Source organism: Ochotona princeps, chromosome 1, assembly GCF_030435755.1.
Source record: "Ochotona princeps isolate mOchPri1 chromosome 1, mOchPri1.hap1, whole genome shotgun sequence".
In the NCBI taxonomy this organism is placed as follows: Eukaryota; Metazoa; Chordata; class Mammalia; order Lagomorpha; family Ochotonidae; genus Ochotona; species Ochotona princeps.
This window is the reverse complement of record NC_080832.1, coordinates 75161455-75186652: the sequence shown is the minus strand read 5'-3', so window position 1 is coordinate 75186652 and position 25198 is coordinate 75161455. Positions and strand designations below refer to the sequence as shown.

General features: G+C 41.0%; 1 protein-coding gene across 1 annotated transcript in view; it reads right to left on the bottom strand.

Annotated features, from left to right (window-relative positions):
- ME1 (malic enzyme 1) overlaps positions 1-25198 on the bottom strand; it is a 168787-nt gene that overhangs the window by 85004 nt on the left and 58585 nt on the right. Inside the window, exons 4-5 of the mRNA XM_058661081.1 lie at positions 13049-13124; positions 639-800 (exon numbers count right to left, since the gene is read on the bottom strand). Of these exons, the coding sequence (XP_058517064.1) occupies positions 639-800; positions 13049-13124 (238 nt within the window). The remainder of the gene's footprint in view (positions 1-638; positions 801-13048; positions 13125-25198) is intronic.

The window sequence follows — 25198 nt, the reverse complement described above, 5'->3', positions numbered from 1 at the left end:
ATTTTTGAAAATTCTGGTCTGTATTGGGAGTATTTACACAATATATCACACACTTCAACAAGTTTCTGTTACTGTACATGCAATCAAACTAAAGAATCTATTCTTCCCAATACATTCACATGATGTCTCAGAAAACAGAATTTTAATAAAACACACTATCATCTGATTTAGAGGGGAGAAGAGAAATGAGAAAAGAAAACTCCAGATAATTTACTTCTGCTTCAATATAGACTTTTACAGTAAGACTCCATACTTATATCACTTATGTAATATGTCTTAAAGGATTGGTTCTTGTTCTAGATGAAAACAGTAATTTTTTAAAAGTATTTTCAAAATTTTGTTAATAAGTAAAAACATTTTAAAAAACACTTAAGTAAAATAGTCAACATAATAACAGCATAAATATTTATCAAGGCATCAAAAGACACCAAGGCCACAGACACAAGATTAATCACACTTTAGAGAACAGAAAGAATAACTTTGAGTTGTGTGGCAGATTTGAGGTGAGAGGGAGAACAAGACAAAAAAGTAAATTTCATCAAGTTCCTTTATGACTTCAAATTCCTCAAATAAGCTCAGACTGCAAGAATTAGTGCTATTTTAAGTCATACTGCCATTGACAGACTTAAACTGTTTACCTCATTTTCTGTGCCCACGTCCAGCATGACAGGCAGGCATTCTTGAGGATTCACTCCTCCACAAGCAGTGTACAAAGCTAGTTTACCCACTGGGATGCCCATACCATTGCAACCCAGGTCTCCCAAGCCAAGAATACGTTCGCCATCCGTCACCACAATAGCCTAGAAGAAAAACAAAAACATATCCCTTAATAGATCTTGAAAATCGTCACAAACAATTTTTGGTCTCTATTTCTGAAGTTAATATAAATGCAGTGAAATATTAAGCAACTAAAAATATGGCTAAAAAACATTTTATGATCATAACGGGGGAAGAATGGAGAAAAGAAACAAATTTGATTTTTATACACATCTTAAATAAGTAAAAAATACATATATAATTAATGATGCTATTTTCAAAAAATAAAAAAAAATTATGCACACAAATATCCAAACAATCCAAATAATTTACCTTCCATCTAGCAATGCAACTGGGCAAAAGTATAGAGAGATGAGCCCAAAGTGCAAACTCAAGAAACATTCAGGGCACCTTTGAAACTAACCAGATTCACTTTGAGTACAATTACAGGAATGCCCCCACTTATATCCTGAGTAGAATGAGGTTATAACTCTATCCTTGAAGGCTCTTTGATCATTCATTTATTTTTTTTAACGATTTATTTATTTTTATTACAAAGTCAGATATACAGAGAGGAGGAGAGACAGAGAGGAAGATCTTCCGTCCAATGATTCGCTCCCCAAGTGAGAGCAACAGCCGGTGCTGCGCCGATCTGAAGCCAGGAACCAGGAACCTCTTCCAGGTCTCCCACGTGGGTGCAGGGTCCCAAGGATCTGGGCTGTCCTCAACTGCTTTCCCAGGCCACAAGCAGGGAGCTGGATGGGAAGTGGAGCTGCAGGGACTGGAACAGGTGCCCCATATGGGATCCCGGGGCATTCAAGGCGAGGACTTCAGCTGCTAGGCCAGGCCGCCGGGCCCGATCATTCATTTATGCAGCCTGGAACCAGTTTCCTATTGCCACAATAATTTGAACACAATGTTTTCAACTCCTACAACCACTTAATGTATATTTCTACTATCTTCTTTTTTCTAAGATTCTTTTTTTTTTTCTTTATCTTGCTTAGTTTATTAGGGTACAAAGGGTCAAGGACTACAGGGCGAAAGTGGGTAATACCATTGTTTCCACACTAGTATTATCATTTTTCCCTGTATTTGGGGTCAGGGGAGAAACAAAGGGAAAAGCCCCACCCAGCCTCCCACCCATCCCAGATCCCCAACGGGATGGCACGCTTCGAGGGTCCTGCTTAAACAGTTTTGATAGTTCATCAGTTCTGGATTGCTGCCAATTTCTCAGTTCCAATCACAATGAACCCTATTCAGAGTCCACTGGCTGACAGTCTCTTCATGGTTGGGGTTCTAAGATCAGCAGTTCAGTTGGAGGGATCTCCAAAGAAACTTCATCTGAGATGATCCCAGGCCTGATTCTTGCGCGAGTTTGCTAGTACAGAGTCCAACACCGTCTGTCACACCAATCAGCTTATGCACATGCTGGTCGTTAGGATTGCTGGGTTTGTTCTGTTTCCAGCCCTGTCTTTCTTGTGAGCCAACGGGTGTCGTAGTCCAGCTCGATCCTGCCCACTTCATACTAGGTCCTCACGAAAACCGGTTGGAGCTGCAGCCTAGTTGGGGCGACTCCCCATAACCCCCACCAGTTCTGCCCCCTACCCTGGTTCCCATGCTTGACAGTAACCCCACAGGCTTGTCAAGTCTGTCCCATATCCCATTTAGCTCTCGCACATGTCATTGAAGCCCAGCTCAACCCAACCAACCTACTATCCAGCCCACACACCTACTGGCAGGTGCCCTTCTGTATAGCCACCCCTGCCCCTGTCCTGGTGTTAGTGCTGTCCAGTGAGTGGTAGACCCGCGGGAGGTGCCCACTATTTCTCTTCTAGGCCACACCCACTCCCAGATTATGCACTCTCCAGGTAGTTCTGCCATTTGACTTGACAGAATTAGCTCCCAGTGCCAGCCTCTGCCACCTAGTGCTGCGGCTAGCCCAACCAACCCTCACCCACTCTAGTTCTTGCTTGCACCATTCGGAACAGTCAGCCCACTGTGGCCCTTCCCTTATCTAGCTCACATGAGGCCCACAGGTGTTATAGCCCTGCCTAGTCTGATCTGCCCCCATCCCGACTCACGCTTTCCAATGGAAGCAGTTGTCCAGCAGCGGAGCCCTCATTCCCCTGTCAGCTTTGCCTCCTCCCCCTGATTATCACATGTGCTGTTTGGGCGCTGGAACCACATCTGGTACGGCTCATCTCATCTTGGCATTCCTTAATGTGTACTAGTATGTGTCACAACTGAACCTGGCTAGACCCACACTCTGTTCTGGCGCTCGGACTCACCAGCGGTTGATGTGAACAAGTTCAGCCTGGTCTGCCCCCAATCCATGCCATGTGTATGCCAGTGGGATAATTTCCATTGCCTGTTCTGGGCTGTTTCCTATTGTGTTTCTTGCGCTTACCCACAGGGTCTGTGTCCTGCCAGAGGAGTTGTCCAGGCTCCTCCATCAGAAACTCTCCCAGTGCCAAGTTTCGCGCATACCAGTGGGTCCGTGAGCCAGCCCTACTCAGTTCGCCTCCTGTCCTAGCAGGAAAAGTGGTGTTTCCTGACTGTTCTTCAACCCAATCTGGTTCTTACTGTTGAGTGTTTCAACCCAGCCATGGCTCTTCCATACCCCCATACAGCTTACACATGGTTCAGTAAGGGCTGAGACCTAGCCTAGTCTGTCACACATTTCCCCTGGTCCTGCAGAGCACCAGATGGCGTTGGAGTCTGGCCCGGATTGGTGCTTCCATTCCCAGTCCACACTTGTGCCAAGTGAGATTACAATCATATCCTGATCAGAACGCAGCCCCATTTACAGCCCATGTGCTCTTTGGTGGGAAACTCAACCCAGCTAGAGTATCCCATTAGCTGTTCAACCGGGCCTATTCCCAGCCTTAGACTATGTGAAGGCCAGTGGTTGCTCTGATTGAACTTGGCAGAGCCCCTCACTTGTCCTGACCCCTTAGATGCTGCGGCTCAGCGTCCCTGTCTCACGCAGATCAGTAGGTGCAAGGACCTACTTGGCATGACCTGTGCTCCAACCTGATTTCTGTTGTTTCTTGTGAGTTAAGGTTTGTTCAGCCCTGCCCATTCTGCCCCCTTCCAGTGCAGCCTGGCCCACCCCATATCCTGTTAAAGGATGCACATTCAGGTGCTGCTGCCTTGACCTACCCTGACTGTTGTGGGTTCCTACCCCCATGAGTGATGGCAGGTGGCATGGTCACACCTAGCTTAGTCCATCCCAACCCCAGCTTGTGAGCTAACCAGGGGGACTTGCATTTACACAGGGTTGGGCCCACACAACCCCAGAGTCTACCCCCAGACCAGGTTCTCTCGCGTGCTAGACAGAGTCTTGACCCTGCCAAATATGACCACTCCACCACTTCACCACACAGTTGGGTAATGGTACCCAACACTGCCAAAGAGGCCCCCATCCATAGCATTGGTGTGGGCTGGTGTGCGACAATCAGTGATGTTCTATGCTAACAGCACATCTCTGTATTCCTAATTGGGCTGGTGAATCTGTCTAACCCAAATTGTCTTCTGGATACGTCCCTCCAAACCACCAGGTCTCAGTCCCTTCGCATGCCTAAAACTTCCATGACCCTGTCACTAGGAATCACCCAAAATTCACTTCTCACCTACACTAAAACTGGCCTTAGTCATGGGTGTCCCTAGGCAGCAGATGTATCTTTAAAAACAGCAGAGTTTGCCACTGGGCGGCCAGCAGGCAAAGCCTGGCACCACTTGGTGCACTGGCCGCCCTGGGGGAGGCCAAGGACTAGTTCACTGCCTTCCAGCAGTGTCTTTGGCGTGAGTCCCCAGCATTGGGTCCGACCGGGCAGGGGCACCCCCCACAGCCGCCACACTGCAGGGAGCGGCACTTGCCCACAAACCCAAGGCCCGCACCTTTTTTAAGATTCTTGATTCTTATTGAAAAGGCAGATTTACAGAGAAGGAGTTACAGACAGAAAGATCACCCATCCATTGGCTCACTCCCACAGTGGCCGCTGAGCTGATTAAAAGCTGATCTGGAGCTGCTTCTGGGTCTTCCAGGTGGAGGCAGTACCTCAAGGCTTTGGGCCGTCCTCTACTGCTTTCTCAGGAGTTGGATGGAAAGTTGAGCAGCTGGGACTTGAACTGGCACTGACATGAGATCCTGGTACTTGCAAGGTGAGGATTTAATCATTAGGTAATCATGCCAGTCCCTCTTTTTACCATCTTTAAAAGCATCCGCAGCAGCGTGTGCTTTTTAACTGATGATCATCAAATAAACTCAAGGGAAAACTTTTGGCTTATTTCTAACCACTATGCATATTTATAAAGCATACATTTTAATCATGTGAAGATTCCATTCTACTTAATGCGATAATTGAATCAATGTATCAAATATCTTTATCCTGTGATTCATGGCCATTGTATTACTTTAAGCTGAACTAATCTAAAACACAGGCTATTATATATTCCACAAACTGCTACATTCATCATATCCATAGAATCTTGGAAACTTTACAGTTCTTTGGTCTTGAATAAAGCAATGAATTTAAGTTTCTGCTTCTTATTTGTAAAATCAGAATAATAAATGTTCTTTCCAGAGTAGCTATATAAAACTAGGAAAGAGCTCTATTTTGTTCACCACTGTCTAACCAGCACCTAGTATACTAATCGACACATAGTAAATAATCAATTCATACTAGCCAATTGAATAAATCCATGATGCCATAGAACAAAATCAGCACATTTGAAGAACTTATCACTATACCTGGTACATTTCAAATGTTTTAACAATATATAGTTAATACTGCTATTCTTATGATCAAAATTACTGTACAAAGCTAGCCAGCATTATTTAAAATTTTATTTATTTATGTGCATACCATTTGAAGGACAAAGAGAGAGAAAGAAAGAAAGAGATCTTTCACCTATGGGTAAATTCTCTAAATGCTCACAAGAGTTAGGACTGGACCAAGCTAAATGCAAGAGCCCTGTACTCAAGCTGCATTCTTCTGTGTGTATGGCAGGGTTCCAGGTATAAGAGAATCAGGTGCTGCCTCCCAGGGAGCATTAGCAGAAAACTCTAATCCAGGTACTCTGATACAGGATGCAGATATGTTACCGAGGTGCTTTAACTGATAGACCAAATGACTATCCCCAGAGTCAATGTTGTAGAAAGAAGAACCTACAGTCCATTCAGCCCATTCTTTTCATTTCCTATATTAGGAAACTGAGTATCATAGAACTAAAATTATAATGCCTGAACACAAAGTCAAAGAAAAGCATTACTGTTTCATTTCCAACTTTTGTTCCCTGCAATATTTTTCACTCAGTCATTATGTGGTTATATATCCCACAATAATTTTAACACAATGTTTATGTAGATAACAGTTTGTTTTATAAAATAAATGCTTATAATATATGCAAATTATTGTTAATTAAGATTCCCTTGTGTTTGTGTTTATATACACTGTTTGCTGCAAAAAAGTTTAATCAGTTGTGCCTGGCAAGGTGGCCAGGCAGCTGAAGTCCTCTCCTTACATGCACCAGGATGCCATATGGGTACCACTTCTAATCCTGGTGGCCACTCTTCTCATCCAGCTCCCTGCTTGTGGCCTGAAAAAGTAGTAGAAGACAGCCAAAAGCCTTGGGACCCTGCACCCACGTGGGAGACCTGGAAGAAGCTCCTGGCTGCAGATCAGCTCAGCTCAGGCCATTGCGGCCACTTGGAGAGTGAATCATTGGACAAGAAATCTTCCTCTCTGTCTGACTTGCCAATAAAAAAAAATTTGAAAAAGAAAGGATGTGTAGAAAAACTAATCAGTTGGATGTTTTTGCTGCAATAATCAAATCATAAGATCAAAAGTGATTTCTGTAAGATACCATAGTTACATCAATGTGTGTAGCCAAATACTTCCTGAAATATACAATTTCTTTCTTTGCCACAGTATGGTTTGTATATACAAACACTATTGCTTCTTGTGTGTTGACTTAATATCGTAAAATTTATCAAACTCTCTGATGGGTTCCAATAGTAGTCTTCTGGTTTCTTCGTATATAGGACCAGGTCATCTGCAAACAGGGATAATTTGATTTCCTCTTCTCCCATTTGCATTCCTTTGATCACCTTTTATTGTCTAATGGCTTTGGCTAAAACTTCCAGAACTAAATTTAACAGCAATGGTGAAAGTAGTCTCCTTTGTCTAATTCCAGACCTTATTGGAAATACTTCTAACTTTGCATCATTCGCTATGATGCTGGTGGTGAGGGTTTTTCACATACTGCCTTGATTATAGTTAAAAAAAAAAATGCTACTTCTATGCCCAACTTGCTTAACATTTTTATCATGAAAGAATGTTGCATTTTATCAAATTATTTTCCTGGCCTCTATTGAAATAATCACATGGCTTTTATTCTTCAATTTGTTAGTGTGCTGTATCACATTTATTGATTTGCATATATTGAACTATCCCCGAATGCCAGAGATAAAACCCACTTGACCCAGAAGAACAATCTGATTTATTATTGGATTCTTAACTAGCGTTATATTGGTTTCTCTTATGTTCACGATTATTAGTTCTCTCTCTCTGTTGTATCTGTTTCTGGTTTTGGAACTGAGGGGATGCTGGCATCATAGAGGATTTCCTCCCTTTCCCAAATTACAGAAGTTTTATGCTGTTATTTAAGTGAAACCATTCCTTGTTTCCATATCTTCAAAAATTCCCAAGAGAATTTGATAGTATTCCAAAAATCTTAGACACTATTTTCTGATTTCTTCTCCCCCCCCACCTCCTTTTTTTTCTTTTTTGGTCTGAGATATTTCCAAAGATTTGTCTTCTACTTTGGATATTCTTTCTTCTGCCTCATAAGGCTTTGTCTTAATTAACATATTCATTTCTGATATTTCTGATATTTAAGTTTGATATTTCCACAGCACCGATCTCTTCCCACAGAATTTTTTATCCCTGTCGTGTGGATTTCTTTGACTCATGTACTTCATTCTCTGTGTTTTCGAATAATATGAGCATTCTTTTGAATTTCTTTTCAGTCAGATCATAAACCTCTCCATTTTCACATTCTCACGTTGAAGTGTGGTTGTGTTCCTTTCAGGGGAGTCATAGTGTCTTTCTTACTCATGTTTTCTCGTATTTTCATGCTATTTCTATGCTTATTTTTAGGCATCTGTAGAAATACTTGTTGGTGTCTTCCTCTGACACCTTTACCTTTGAAGTATGCCTCTGGCTTAGTCTGCCTCTTCATAGCTATGCAGAGGTGCATGCAAGGTGTGGACAGGGAGCTCCAGACACTGTTCAAGGGTAGGTCAAGAGTACAGGGTGACACCCAAGTTGAGTGTATTCAAGTGTGTTAAATCTCCTATATCATTACCAAAGGGGAGGATGTGAATACGTAAGCTGGTGTGATCACATAGACAAGCCCCTCTCTGTTAGGGTGAACAAACCACCCACGGCAAGCCCACAATGCCTAAGCACCACACCCATGCAGATACATGGACTGCACAAAGGATCTGTGTGTGCTCAGTGTGAGCATAAAACTCTAAACCTCATGTCAGACACAGTAATTGCTTAAAGACCCAGCCACACCTTATAACACACCCTATAATACAGCCACAGGATTCCACAATTATAGGGCACAGGTCTCTCCTTGTCACAGGAAGTAAGGTAACCACTGTCAACTCTACAAACGCTCCCCGTCCACAGAAACAGCCATGGCATTCCCAGAGTCAGTGGCTGAATCCATAGATGTTGATTGGTGCTCACCTTTTTCAAGTGTGGGCACCTTGATAGCATGAAGGGAGGTGAGCGCTGGACAAGTCTATGTGGGCACATTGCCCCTACCAACTCTCTAGGCCAAACATAAAGTTAATGCAGACTGTGGATTTATCCCTCCAATAAAATCCCCAAGTTGTATGTGGGCCACAGTAGCCTCTACTTGCCCTATTAAGGTAACATTTCCTCCCCGTTAGCGGTAGTTGCCTTGTTATTGCCTCCAGCTGCCAGGTATGGACATGGCCAGTGATGGGACTCTGTTGCTGTATAATTGCACTGTCCCCACTGCTCTTCTTTTTTGTAGAATTTCTGCTGTAAACTTTTAACTGTCTCCTGGGAATGTTGCTTCTCTCCTTTTTCTCCATTGTCTCCTTATGGTCAAAACCATCACATCTTCTCCCTATTCTGACATCTTGGATCTCTACACAGAAACTTCCTTTGTGAAATATGAAGGACTGTTCTGTATACACAGACACACTCCTTGGACCCTGTCTTCACCCAGGGCCTATCCTTCTCTTGCAGCCTACCCGAATGCAGAACTCTGATGTTTTCTACTCTCTAGAAGCCATTCTATAACCAATCTCCAGATAAATCTTCCTCAAATATTATTTACATAAAATTATTAGCTTGGACACCCTATTTTTTATTTTCAACATAATTCTTTACTACAAATAATGATAATCCATGCTTTCTGTCCATATTATAAGAAATTATGTGGACTTAGACTTTTACTACTGTTACTGCTTACTTTTTATAATATCCTGTGTGTCTTTCTTGGGTTTATTTTTGTTTTGTCAACTTCTGCTTTGAGTAATTCTTCACACAATCTATAAAGTGCAAATTTTCCAAATTCTTGCATATCTGAAAATATAATTTTTCTTATTTTTGATTTATAATTTTGCCTAGGAAAGAACTGTTCCAGTTTCTCTGGAAATCTGTTATCCATATACATAATTTTCCCCCAACTCCCAATGAACTCATAGGAAATTCCCTTTATTCCTGTGATTCTCTATTTACAATATGATGTGTCAGTGACTGGTATAATTTTTTTTTTAGCTAATTCTATTTGGTATCCAATGTGGCCCTCTGAAAGCGAAGACTCCTTTTTTTTTTTTTTTTTGGCTAAGATACCTTTAAAATTTTAGTTTGGTTAATCTTTTCCAAATCTCTAGATGGCACATAAACTTTAATTCTGGCCTTCATGGCTCCTATGTTTTCACCATCTGGAAGAACTACAGCTCACTCCTTCTCTGACCTGTCCTTCAGTTGAGAGAATTCTGCTATCCTGCAGCTACCTGGTTTTATTTATTAGTTTCATTTTCTGGCTGTCATGTTCATTCTATACTTCAGCAGGATTGTGGAGAGAACGATTGTGGTGCCATTTGGATTTCCATCCTTAAATTTCTTTGCTCTTTCATTTGAAGAACCTTTTCTTTGGCATTCATCTGCGTAAGAACTTGATATGTTGTGATGCTGTGACAACAGCATACCCTCCTTTTGAATTGGAGGACTGCTCTTGAATCAAGCATGTGTACCTCCTATACCTTTTATGAGTACAGTTGGGTATTCTGTATCTGTGGGTTTCACATGGTCCCATTCAATCAACTCTAAATGAGAATGGAACAGTCCCATGGTGTAAAGAATAATATTCTGTTTTTTAAGTCTACAGGCTTTTTTTTTATTTGAAAGCCTTTAAAAATAATCTGATCTTATTTAGTTTGACTACATCTCAGCCTTAGAACTCAGCTTTAGAGAGCCACCTAAATTCCTTACTAAGAACATACAATTTTCTTCCTGAACTTGATATCCCATTCGTATGTTCCCTTCTTAGGAAAGTATCTTCTTCCCTTTCCAACGACCAAAGGTTACAGTCAGGCTCCAATTTTCTTGTAAAAGTTATTTTCCCTATTCTGGCCTCATTGAATCACATTCTCTTCCAAATGAGTGATTATGGCAATTGCCATATTGAAAAATTTAATGATATTTATCTAATAACTATTTACCTTTGTATCACATGTGCTTCCATATTTCAGTATTTTATTATACTTCAGTATCCTTTTACAATCAATAGCTCCCCCTTATTAAGTCCCTAATATGTGTTAGACACTGTGTTGAGCATTTTAAATTAATGGACACAGTTAGGTTCAAGAGCATCAGTGATGGCCCAATATTAGAGTCCATAGGATACAGGCAATTAATCCAGTTACATATGCAGAAACTAGCTAGTTGAAGGAATAAGAAGAAAAATGACTGCTTTTGACTAGCTGTTATTATAGATATGTGATTAGAAATCATCATGTTAAGTCTGTGATGGCAAAGTGAAATGAAAGTTATGTCATTGTAAAAACTAGCAAGAAAAAGGGGAATAAAGAAGGAGGACCGAGGGTAGGGAAGAGAGGGTAGATTTGGAAGCATCACTAGATTCGTAAAACTATATTGTGAAACACGGGAAATTTGTTCACTTTGTATTGAAAAAAGAACTTACTCCAGAACTATATCCTTTATTGACTGATTGATTCTTACAATCCTCTATAAAATCCCAGCTAAAATATAAATAGGTTTCCTAAATTTTGACACATTCCTGTATTGAATTAAATTTCTTAGAGTAGATCCCAGTAATAGACTTAGAGCGACTTATTTGGTAGAAGAACATTTACAGGTAGGGAAAATGAAAAAAACTGGGAAGACTAGAAATAATGATAATAAAAAATAAAAACATTTTATTTTAGAAATCTGTCTAGCATGAGCCTTAGAGAGCCAAATTAATCAATTCTGAAAAAAAAAAAAAAAATGTACAAAGGAGCTGTGTCATAGTTCAACAGGCTAATCCTTTACCTTCAAATGCCAGAATCCTGTATGGAAAACATTTTGTGCCCTGCTGCTGCAATTCTATCCAGCCCCCTGCATGTGTCCTGAGAAAGCAGTGTAAGGTGTAAGGTGGCCCACCCACAGGGGAGACCCGGAAGCAGCCTCTGGACTCTTGCTTTGGATTGGCTCAGTTCCGATTTGGAGAGTGAATCAGAGGAATATCTTTCTCTCCGTCTTTCTTTCTCTCTATGAATCTGATTTTAAATAAAAGTAAACAAATCTAAAAAAAATGCAAGTAGACAAGATCATTAAAGAAATTACATTCAGAAGTCATCACTGAATAATGTCTATGCTGCCAAAAGGCAATGATTTATCCAATCTTTGTCTTACGATTTAGCTTAAGTGGCCAGGCACTCAACAAAAAGGAAACAAGAAACCAGGTACATCTCACTTCCCTTGGATGAGGAAGGCAGCATAGCAACATGCTTAAGAGCAGGGCTGTGCATTCCTGGGTAATACAGACCCACAAAACCTTGAATACACAGTATCAAAAAGATACCTGCACCACCACATTTATGGCAGCAGTGTTCAAAATAGCCAAAATTTGCAATCAGTCAAGGTGTCCATCATCAGATGAATGGATAAAAACAATTACATACAATGAAATATTATTCAGCTACAAAAAACATTGAAATTCTGCCACGTACAGAAAAATGGACAAAACTGAAGGAAATGATGCTGCGCAAAATTAAGCTGGATATAGGAGGACAAATACCACATGCCTCTTTTATTACACTTCTGTAGTTTTAGTGATCCATGACTACGGTAAATGTATTGTATATGAGTGAAATGGTCATTTTCCTATTTAATTGCTGTTTATAGTGGTTGTCTATATTAACACTAAATAGGATCTTTTTGCTTTGTACTTAAACTTCTTAGCTGGTGAAATATTAAGTGTTTGTACTATAAAACACTATCTCAAAAACTAAAAATAAATGAAAAGGAGAAAGAAGAATGTGAAAACAAAAAGGGGAACAAAGCAGGGAAGAAATGACATGATGTCATTAGGATTACATCTACAAACCACAATGAATTGGTCAAGACCTAATTAAAGTTTTTTAAAAAAACAGCAAGACTCTAGTGAAAACTCTTAAGGCTTGTATACAATTCCCACCAACCATGCATTACTATATAATCTGTCTGTGCCTTTGTTTCCTTGCAAATTTATCATTATAATCCTAAGAGTTAAAATATGCGAGGTATCTCACAGAAAGCCATCAGGCATCGAGTACTGTAATCACTTCAATAGCTTCCTCCCAGAAAAACGTTACCTGATGATAAAATAAATGACTTAACAGATGTGTTTGTTGAGTTAAATTTCACTCAATGGATCATTAAACTCAGTAGATACAGCAAGGAGTTTTTTGAAGAAACTCTGGTGTACTAGATATTATTTACGTGTATATATGTATACATGTGTATCATCACTTACAAAGAACAAAGTAACACTAAGACATTAGATAAAAATAAGGAGTAAACTTGTGTTTAGATTGCATGAAAATAAAATCAGTCCATGATGCAGATTTCAAAGGGATATACATTATGTTATATTCACTGCAAAAGCTATTAATACAGCCATTTGCAATGTTTTAAATAGCTTCAGGACAAAAAGAAAAGGAAACTTGCGATAGTGGAGAAACTTGACAACTTACCTTAATGACATCTTCTGGCCATGCATTAAGAACTGAAGCAATGTGTCCTCGATCATGAATACTGATAAAGAGGCCTCTGACAGGGAAAAAGGGAGTGATTTTAATTTCCTTCAGATATGGCAAGCTAATATTCTTCACAATTATTAAATACCATCAACTAGTGAAAACTAATGGTCCAAATAAATGCTAAAAATTAAATTACTTTAAATAATATACTAGCATCCACAGTACAAGGATAGTCCAAAAATTTTGTGAAAAAAGTTTGGATATATATATATATATCCAAAGTGCTTTTCAAATTCTTACAGATTTTTTCATAATACATATTTTCCATTTTTACATATCTCTTATGAAGAGGCATTTATCATTTTATGAAACATTTTAAAATATTTTAAAATAAATCTTTATACAAAGAATTCAAATGGCATTCTTGAAGCCATTCACTGATTAATTTATAATCTTTCATTAAATAAGAAAATATATATAAAATCACTTCGACAAGCAACATGTGTCATATACAAACAGGCATTTGTGACATTGTCACAATGCAACTGGAAGCACATGCGTTAATGATGATGGCCTAACTGCTTTATGCTGAGCAGTTCTTTTACACAGATGTTGATGTTTTTGATTTGTCATCTTCATTCTTGTTTGCAATTTTTATTTCAGAGTCAGACTCTCAGTTGAATATCTTACACAGTACCTGTCATACTCCTCTATTACCTACTAAACCTTTGACGAATAACCAAAAACTGTGGGCCAGGTATTTCAGTGCAGTGGATTAAGTCATTGAGATACTAGAAACTCATATACAGGGGACGGGAAAAATGGCCGACCATGAAGGGTTGATGTAGGGGGAAGACAGAGAGAGAGGGCCAAAAAGCGCCAGAGGAAGGAGCAAGTATAGTGGAAACTAGTAGAAACAGGTGTGGGACCCTCCCAGGACGCTGCGGAATCAACAAGATCCACGCAGTCTGGAGAATTAACCAAAAATAACAACAACAGAAAGACCAAGGCAGCGCTCGCGACGCAGCTTGCCAGCTCAAAAGCGATGTATTTATTTTTATTGCAAAGTCGGATACACAGAAAGGAGAGAGAGAGAGGAAGATCTTCCGTCTGATGTTTCACTCCCCAAGTGACCGCAACGGCCTGTGCTGCACTGATCTGAAGCCAGGAGCCAGGAACTTTTTCAGGGTCTCCCATGTCGGTGCAGGGTCCCGGGGCTTTGGACCGTCCATCTCCCTGCTTTCCCAGGCCACAAGCAGGGAGCTGGATGAGAAGTGGAGAGGCCATGACTAGAACGGGTGCCCATGTGGGATCCCGGTGTGCTCAAGGCGAGGGCCCTAGCTGCTAGGCCACAGCACCAGACCTGAGGATCTCTTTTTGTCTCCCTTTCCATCTATTGCTCTGTCTTCAAATGAATGAATGAGTAATTTTTAAGATTAAAATGTTGTGGGGGATTCAAGATTGTCACACAGAGAAATCTGGTGTTTGCATTCCCCTCCACTGGGATGCTATAAAGTGGTGATTTCCACAGGAAGAGCACCAAAGGCAACAGGAGATAAGCAGGAATACAGTGGGACATACAAAACAGCTAGAACAACTTAGAAGAGAAAGAGTAACAAGGCAGTAGGGGAGAGGTTGAATTACAGACAGAGATCATTTGGGCATATTTCTCACTTGAGTGATCCTTCCCAGAGGAATTCCATCATAAACCAGCAGCTGAGCAGTTTAGGCAAAACTTCAGATTCTGGGACTTCAGATGGAGAACCTTCAAGGTTGCCTCCCTCGCCCCTCAGAGCAGGAAATGCAGCAAGTAGGTGCCATTGACACTGGAACTGCTCCTAAGAAATTCTGGCCTATCATCTTTCCAGGGTCCCTGGGGACATTCCCGCATTCTAAGTAGGGAAGACTGAGCTCTGTGGGTCCTCCTGGGCCCAGTGGGGTAGCAGCATCCCTTAACCACAGGCCCACACAGCACTCTGTTCTATAGCAGATAAGGGAGCAACAGCCCTTATTGGTCTGAAAATAAGAAGGCCTACCCCAGGTCGAAATAAACATCCCATTTCCCACTGCTTTCCTTCCCCTAACAATTTGAAAAACCATACGTTACTGTTGGGTACCCAGTTAAGCTGAAGAGACGCAGAGCTCCCTGCACACTAAAGTTAGTCTCCCAGTGGGCTCATAGAAGTACTCATACTTCTATGTTTATCCCATGCTAAATCTGAGAATATTTTAATATGTGGACTGATTCATATATACAGTTCAAATTTGTGTTATAATCTCTTGTATTGTGTATATAAATTCCACTTTTAAAACAGACTGAAACCTGAGATAATATTCTTACATCTTCATGTTTCCTGTTACCTCAGATAATAATCTTAATGAAGTTTAGTTCACACCTAAACAGAATTTATGTTATAGTATGTCTAAATTTTCTATTGTGATTTTCTATTGTTACTTGGAAATGATTCTAAATTGCTTTCCTGGCCCAGTAAAAAGAGCAACCACTCTGCAATTTTTTTTTAAAGATTTATTTTATTTTTATTACAAAGTCAGATATACTGAGAGGAGGAGAGACAGAGAGGAAGTGGAGCTGCCGGGATCAGAACCAGCGGCCATATGGGATCAAGGCGAGGACCTTAGCCACTAGGCCACGCTGCTGAGTCCAACTCTGCAATTTTCTGTGATCATTCTCTCGTCTATGGCAAAATAGACTTTACTAAATTTACTTTAGACATAAAAAAAAATTAGACATTTTTTACACAGTGTGTGTATGTATTACCGAGCCCTGGAAGTCAACCCAAAATTGACTTACACCAACAGGTCTGGGTTGAAGTACTAAAGAATGCTAAGTTCAAGTAATGAATAAGTCTAAAGACCAGGAGACAGTGAGAATAGTCAGTTTATGAGTCATACACCTATAACTGAAAGGAATAAACAAAGTCACTAACAGCAAGAAGCGGCCAAGGGGAAATCTTAGTTTACTACACACAAGAAAAGAATGGGATGATTAAAAGTATCCTCAAGAACAAAATTATTGGGCCTATCATGATGACCCAGTAGCTAAATCCTCACCTGGCATGCACTAGGATCCCATATGGATGCCTCTCTGTGTCCCAGCTTCACCACTTCGCACCTAACTCACTGTTTACGGCCTGGGAAAGCAGTAGAACACGGTCCAAAGCAATGGAACCCTGCACCCAGGTAGGGGACATGGGAAAAGCTCCTGGCATCAGCTAAGCTCAGGCCGTTGCAGCCACACAGTGAGTGAACCAGCAGACGGAAGATTTTACTGCCTCTCCCCTCTATAAATCTGCCTTTCCAATAAAAACAAATAAATCTTTTTTTAAAAAAAGAAGAACAAAATATCTAGCAGATGAGGAAAAGTAATGTTCCTAAAGCCAAGCACGGTTAACAAAATTTTAAGGGATTTATTAATTTATTTTTTTGGAAACGCATATTTACAAAGACAAAGATCTTCTCAGCTGGCTCACTCCCCAGACAGATGCAATGGCAAGAGCTATGCTGATCCAAAGCCAGAAGGAAGAAATCTTTTCCAGGTCTCCTCTGTGGGTACAGGGTCCCAAGGCTTTGGGCCATCCTCTTCTGCTTTCCCACACCATACAGCAGGGAACTGGACAGGAAATAGAGCAGCCAGGACATTAATTGGAGCCCGTATGGGATGCTATCACTTGCAGGCAGAGGATTAGTCAATGCTGAGCCATCACATCAGCCCCAAGCAAGGAAATGCTTAGGCATGGACAATTATGATCACATCTGACTACAAATTCTTAGATTATTTCTTTTAAGTATATAACAAGGACATACTTCTCACTGAATTGAGTTAAATAGCAACATGTTGCCTTATCACTAGTTTAGTCCTTTTCTAAAACCAAAGGCATTTTTCTATATAAACAAGACAGAAAAAATTCATTCAGGTATTACCATCTAATCACTAGATTCCAATTCATACTTTATCAATTTTAACGTTCTTCATAATAAAAGGGTCTAGTATTCAGTTATCTCCTTTAGTGTCCTTAATGTGAGATATTTCTTCAGCTTTTCCTTGCTTGTACCCATGTGGGAGACCCTGAAAAAGCTCTTGGCTTCAGTTTGGCCTAGTTCATGCTGTTCTGGCCATTTGGGCAGGAAATCAGCAGATAGAAGATTCTTTCTGTGAATCTTCCTTTCAAATAAATAAACAAACCTATAAAATTGTTTAGCCTATTATATATAATACTTGAAATTTTTTTGCTTGACTCATTTTTTTCCTATTTATATATACCAAATCAAATTGATTTGTACCTTTTCCGTTTTCTTATGCTTACAGATTCTGTCTCAATCATGCTTCTATTTGTGTAGGTCTGATTCAATCATTTACATCTACCTAAACTTTCAAGATAATCTGTGTAAGGTAAGCATTTAATACTAGACTTTGTATCTACCCTAATGTTATATACATGGTTAATAAAAAGTTCATAAGGTTAGGGCCTTGGGATTCGGGGGCAACTGCCGCTCCTCACAGTGTGGCAGCTGTGGGGGGTGCCCCTGCTGGGTCGGACCCAATGCTGGGGGCTCACGCCAAAGACACTGCCGCAAGGCAGTGAACGAGTCCTCGGCCTCATCCAGGGCGGCCCGTGCACCATGTGGTGCCAGGCTTTGCCTGCTGGCCGCCCGGCCGGGAAGTTCTGGGGTAATGGATGTCCGAATTGCTGCTTAGATAGCTCTAGGGCGACCCCACTGTTTCTGGGTTCTGAGTCAATCCTAAAGATTCCCAACGCCTGTAACTCTTCTTTTGGAGAACTCAATAATGCTGAGCTTTGAACACCAATAATGCAAAAGATAAGCCCCGGATTGTCTAGCAGGATATTTTTTTGCCTGACATGATGTTGGTTCAGGAGACTGGTCACATTAGGCAGGTCCATAATTTTAACTAGCACTCTAGAACCTTATCCTGGGGTGGACTCTGTGCAGGATGTGTGGGCCACACCCTGTAGAAAGTTTGGCCCCACTGGTAAAACTAAATTTTAGGTGGTTATGGACTAAGCTAGGTGTGACCAAGGAGCCTGCCATCAATCACAGGTAAAGGGATCCGCCATAGACTGGACTGGGCAAGGCAGCAGCACCCAAATGTGCATCCTGAATAGGCTGTGGGGTGGGCCGGGCTGCAACATTCACCAGCTCATACAAGGCCAAATGGGAGGCCAGAGTACACTGGGCACTGGCCTAAAAACCAATGGCATGTATGTAAACTGGGTTTGGGAGTGGATCAAGTGGAGGTGCTTGGGAAGCTCCCCTGGCGAGTCATAGCTCTCGCTGGTGAACACGCCGTCCAGATCTGGGGGTCGGAGTAGCAGGGCATAGTAGCTCCAAAATGTGTAAATTGGTAATGGAACGTAATGTACTGGGCAGGACTGAGCAAACCTTTGTTTACAAGCAAAACTAGAAACCAGCATGGAACACAGGTCATACCAAGCTAGGCTCTTGCACCTACTGGTCCTCAGAGCAACCACGGGCAGGTGCATGATTTACAGCTAGGAACAAGCCCAATCGGGGAGGTAACGGGACACCCTAACTAGGTTGAGGTTCCCACCAAGGGGCGTATGTGCTAGAATTGGGGCTGCGTTCTATCTAGGAAACAGTTGTAGTCACCCGAGGCACTAGTGTGGGCTGGGATTGGATGCACCAGGCCAGTTCAGACCCCAACACCATCTGGTGTCATGGAGAACCAGAGGGTAGATGTGGGACTGACTAGGCTGGGTCTCACTCCTCTTCTGAGCCATGCGTGAGCTGTATGTGGGTATGGACGAGCCATGGCCGGGCTGAAACATCCAACAACAAGAACCAGAATGGGGTGAAAGCCAGCCAGGAAAAGCCACTGTTCCTGCTAGGACATGAGGTGAACTGAAAAGGGCTGGCTCAAGGACCCCCTGGTATGCGCAAAATCTGGCATTGGGAGGGGTTCTGATGGAGGAACCTGGGCAACTCCTCTGGCAGGACACAGTCCCTGCAGGTAAGCACAAGAAGCATGATAGGAAACAGCCCAGAATAGGCCATGGAAAGTTTCCCACTGGCATACATCTGGCATAGATCAGGGGCAGACCAGGCTGAATCAGTTCATGTCATACACTGGTAAATCCGATCACCAGAACAGAGTGTGGGCCGAGCTGGGACTGGTTGCGACAAAACCAGTGCACACTATGGAACGCTAGGGTGAGGTTGCCTGTACTGGATGTGACTGCAGCACCCAACCAGCATGCGCGAGATAAAGGAAGGGAGGGGCAGAGCAGGCAGGGGGATTAAGGGGCTGGTCCCCTCGCCAGACAGCTACTCCCACTGGAGAGCTTGAGCTGGGATGAGGACAGACCAGACTAAGCAGGGCTACAATACCTGTGCGCCTCATGTGGACTAGATCAGGGAAAAACCAGGCTGGGTGGATTATTACTGCTGGTGCAAGCATAAATTAGAGTGGGTGAAGGTTGTTTGGGCCTAGCCACAGCATCAACTGGCAGAAGCTGTCACTGGGGGCTAATTCTGTCAAGTCAAATCACAGAACCACCCGAAGCATGCATAAACCGGGACTGAGAGAGACCTGGGAGGGAAATAGTGGGTTCCCCCCTCTTGGGTCACTACTCCCGCGGGAGGGCATGAAAACTAAGATGGGGGCTAGGGTGGCTAGACAGAGAGGCACTCAACAACATCCGTGAGGGCTGGATAGTTGAGCTGGTTACATGGAACTAAGCTTTGATACCCATTGACAAGTACAAGAGCCAAATGGAATGTGGGACAGACTGGACTAGTCTGCCATACACATACTGGCAAACCAGGGTAGGGAACAGGCCTGGTGGGGGTTATTGTGGGTTGCTCTGACTATGCTGCAGCTCTCACTGGTTGATGCGGGGGCCGAGTGTGTGCTGGGCAGAATCGGGCTGGACTGCAACACCCATTGGTTCCAGTGCAACTCGGGACTGAAAACAGAACCAACCCAGCAATTGCAACCACCAGCTGATCGGGGTGATGGACTGTGCCGGGCCCTGTGCTTGCTAGAACATACAAGAATCTGGTCTGGGAATACCTCAAAGTTTCTTTGGAGATCTCCCCAATTGAACTGCAGGAATCAGAACCCAAGCCAAGAAAAGACAGAGGACAGAGCAAGTCAATCAACCATCTCAGCTATATATGTTGGCAGCGAAATACTGGGCAAATGAAGACTCTATGATGGACTGTTTCAATCAGTGGACGACCTCATCGAGTGAAACTGGCAGCGATTCATAACTGGAGAACTATTAAAACCATTTGAACAAGGATCTCAGAGCATATCCCACAACCGGGACTTGGGGTGGGAGGGAAACTGGGTGGGGCTTCTCCGTCAATACCCCCCTTTACCTCAGATACATGATGGAAACAATATGGACATAATACTATTACCCACTTCCCTATACCCCCTGAACCTTTTTTTTTTTTTACCATAATTAACTATGTAAATATTGTCAATAAAAATACAATAAAAAATTTTTTTTAAATTACTAAGATTTTAGATCCATTATCTTAAAAAGGAATTGTTTCTCTAATATATAGCAGGGTCCTTACAACTCAACATGATTTCTTCAAACTCCTAATAATGGCTATTAGATTTTTTTTCATGAAAACTCCTTTTTATTCCCCCATTCCACATTCCCACTCTTCTGTACTCTCATTAGATAAGCAAACCAGGGTTTAGTACAAAGAAGAAAAATCAGGGCTCTCAGCTTCTAGCTACACACTAGACACTTTTTTACATCTGTGCCCAGACTTTGCCTCATTACGATATTAGTGAGCACAGTGTCCATAATTCTAGTCTGCCCAGATACTATCACTTTCTGTGCTCCCCTGTCTTTCTAATCTTCTCTGCTTCTGCTTACAGCTTAAATCAGGCATGGGGATCTTTTTTTCTGCCAAGAGCCATGTGGATGTGTAGGCTATATGAGATTACGAATTTAAAATTAGCCTGCCATGGATTTAATGGATTTACTGAATTTTAAGTCCTGCCTATAATTTCCAGGACCAGAAGAAATTATTTTATAGGTCTTACATGGCTTGAAGCCCAGATACTGCCCATCCAGAACATGCTGGCATTTTCCAGGCTCTAATGTTTAAAACAACTCTTTTATTTAATGAGCAATAAAACCTAAGGACTTCTTGATTGGCTCTTATTCTTAAACTAATTTTCAGAATTTACTCTGTCTAAGCTTATGATACATCTGATTCTTTGGTTTTTATATTTCATTTTTCTGGTACCACCCTTGCTTTTGGCATTTGATCAACCAATTCATCCTAACAAAGAACTGGTTTTCAACTCTGGGTGATCTTTTAAGGATTCATTTCTGCATCCCTCCAAAATCCTGCATTTCCCCTTTATTGCAAAGATAGTCCCTAATTGATTATCAGAGGTTCTTCAAGTATTACTTCCTCTTGGCAATATGTCCTGAGTCACAACCTCAACATGAGTTTGGAATCCCTCTGTAATTCCATGGAATCTTGCCACTTTCTGCCACTATAACATCATCATGCTGTCATATAATATTTTACTTTGTTATATATTTATCTTACTATATTACCAGCTCAGGAATTTGTGTTTCTCACAGCAATAGTAGAAGATAGGAAGCAACACACAAAAAATAAAGATATAAAGCAAATTAGTTCAGATTTGATTGGAGTATCAGTCCAACAAAGAGTAGAACACTGTGGTATGAGTTCTAGGTTGGAGAACATTGTGCCTAGTTTTGAAGGTCTTTGAAAATGACAGGACACAAAGAAATATATGGAATCTATCCAAGCTGGAGGGAAGTCAAAGTTATCAGAGAAATACAAGAATCATATCCAATGCCAGGTTCTAATACTAGGGAGCCAAGACATCAACAATTTGAGATCTTAGTGGGGCAACAGCGATGGCAAAGGACTGTGATGGTAAGGTGCTAGAGAGGATCAAGGTAGGACTAGGAGCCAAGAATTCCATCTCTGCTTCCCACATAGTTGCACAGTTGGCTGGGATACAGCTACCTAATGTCTCCCAGAATTTGTATCAGCAAGAAGCTGGAGTTAGGAGCCAGAAGCAGAAACTGAACCCAGAAACTCGGATGTGGAATGTGGCTGCTTAATCACCAGGCGAAACACTCTCACAAATATTTAAAGTACCCTCCCATATAATGTGCTAATGATTCAGAGATATTATGTGAGGAAAAAAATATTTAGACAAATAGAACAACACATTAAAAAAATTCCTTCTCACAGCTTAATTCAATAGTATTATAATTTTTTTAAGATTTATTTTATTTTTATTTGAAAGGCTGTTACAGAGGGAGAGAAAGAGAGACAAAGACAAAAACATCTTCTATCCATTGGTTTACTTCCCAAATGCCTGAAACGGCTGAAGCTGAGCCAATCTAAAACCAGGAGCCTGGAGTTTCTTCTGATCTCCCTTGTGGTTACAGATCCCAAGAACTTGAGCCATCCTCTTCTGTTTTCTCAAGCCATTATCAGGGTGCTAGATTGGAAGTGCAGCAGCCTTGACTAGAACCAGCAGCCTTATGAGATGCTGGCACTGCAGGCAGAGGCTTAGTCTGCAGTCATAATGCATGCCCCAACATTATTATAATTTTAATGTTTATTTCATCTAATCTTATGTATGTTTTATTCCAGGTCACTAATGAATAATAAATAATTGACTTGAAAAAGAAGAAAGGTAATGGGAGTGAAGTTTGAGAAAAGGAAACCTCAATGTTATCATTAACATTTTATTCTTAAGGATTGTCTTATTTACTTAACAGGCAGAATGACAGAAAGAGAGGGACACAGAAAGAGAGAGAAACCCCATCCACTGGTTCTCCCTCTAAAACCACCACAGCAGCAGGACTGGGCCTGACCCTAACAATCCATTTAGGTCTTCCACGTAGATGGCCAGAACTAAAGCACTTAAGGCATCATCTACAGCTTCCCTTGCTCATTAGCAGGAGTCTAGATCACAAGTAAAGTGGCCAAGATTCAGTTACCACTCCAAAAAGATGCCAAATCTTAACAGGCAGCTTAACCCACTGAACTGCACTGCAATTCAACATTTTATCATTGCAATTCAACAAGTTATCAAATAAAACCTAAATGATGATATACAGTAATTTATAATTAGCCTTTATAATTTTCATGTTTCTATTATTCCCAGAAATTTATTTTATTTCATGAACATTATGGTTTTTCATTGTTATCTAAGAGAAAAGTGGAGCAAAAGTAAATACATTTCTCTTTGAGTAGAAGGAAAATGAACGACTTTCAAGAAGCCTGGAGAGCTACTCGGTGGTAGAATGCCCTTCTATAGCATACCTCTTGACTAGCTTCTCCCTCTTGGCCAAGGGTCAAATATTTAGAAAACAAGCGTAAGACCTATATTTTAATAACATCAATACAGTATCACACTAATTTCTGGTTCTTTAAAAAAAATTCCACATACCTTGCATTGAGAATCAATATTTATTTATTGAGTCCTAAATATTATGATATAATGAATTAAGAGACAGTAAAATTATATATGTTGACCCTGAAATTTAGGACACTTCTTTATATGTGCAATGATTAACAGAGAACTTTAAACTTCTTAGCTGCTTTATACAAGAGCACTAGACAAGGCCAGTAATTTTAGTCAAAGTTATGAAATCTTAGAGTAAGTTAACTTCTCTATCCTTAGTAATTTAAAGTTAGGAAGAAGTTTGTCTAGAATAATCATTAAACTCTGACTCAATATTCTCTGAGTCCATAATATGGCTTTTTCCAATCCCACGATTGCAACAGAAAGGATTTTCCCTTCCAGCTACCCAAACTACAAGAAAGTCATACAGAGAGCTCCTACTAGAGTGTTTCACAATAAACAATTGGCATCATTTTCCTCCTGTGGTTTTTAAATAAAGATTGATATCCTTTTCTTCCTATGTAATTTGTGGCATTATAGTGAAATAGCAAGTCATTATATGAAGAAAAAAAAAAAGGGGAATGGTGAATAGGACGTTGAAGACCAATCTTGTCTGTTAGAAGCCAAAAAGAAGATACTGCCTTCATTTTTATACCTAATATAAATTTGCTGTAGTACCAAATAAAAAAAAAGCACCTCAAGTGATTAAAAAAAATCAATTTTTGGTGATTAGTTGGAGATTATTTAATTTTATTTTCGATGGTATATACACAGTTGATTAGGGTGGGAAGGATCTAGGTAAGACCATTGTTTCCCAATTTTCTTTTCCTTCTTCCTGAATCTAGGGGGATGGGGCAGATAAGGGGAGAAGCTGCACCCAGCTTCCCAACTGCTTCAGTACTTGGGGGTGGGGAACGGTCCCCAATGAGGAACATGCTCCAAGGATTTTGCTCAGGTGGTTTTGACAGTTCTGAAATGCTGTCAATTTCACCACTCCAAGGATGAAAAAAACCTTCCAAGGCTCATTGTTGACACAGTCCACCTTAGAATCTCCATTTGCCCAGGTATTTGCTGTCAACATTTGGCTGCAGTAGTTGACCAATTCGTTCTACCCTCCATCCTCTGCTATGATACCAGTTGTCCTCTATAGGCCCCAATAGACTGCCATATCTTCCATCTGTGTCTGCGTATGTCATCCACGGCTCCATCTGAGCTACTGAGGAAACTCACTTCTGGCACAAATATTCCACAGTCAGACCACAGCCCCTTTGATTCTCCCCCTGGTTGGAGGCCTGCGTTGAGCAGTTAAGTTGGGGGAACTTGAAAGAAACCTTGTCTGAGGTGATCCCAGACCTGAGTCTTGTGTGTGCTTGCCATTCAATTTAAAAAAGTAATATTTCCTTAAACAGGGTTATTTTAAGTAATTTTCTAGATATCCGAGCAATGACCTTATTTCCTCCTTTACAAAAATGAAAAATCTGCAATATTGAAAACATTTTCTTACTAAATGGAGATAACAACTTCAATTTTTAAATGACTATTAGAAAAGTAACCTCTATTTTCTAGGACCGAAGTTATGATTAACACTAATGGTACATTATTAATTTTATTCATAATTTTTAAGGTTTCCTCAAACATAACAAATGAACTAATTTCCTTTTACTCAATCTATCAGTACAAAGTTGCATTTCACTATACAATGATCACCATAA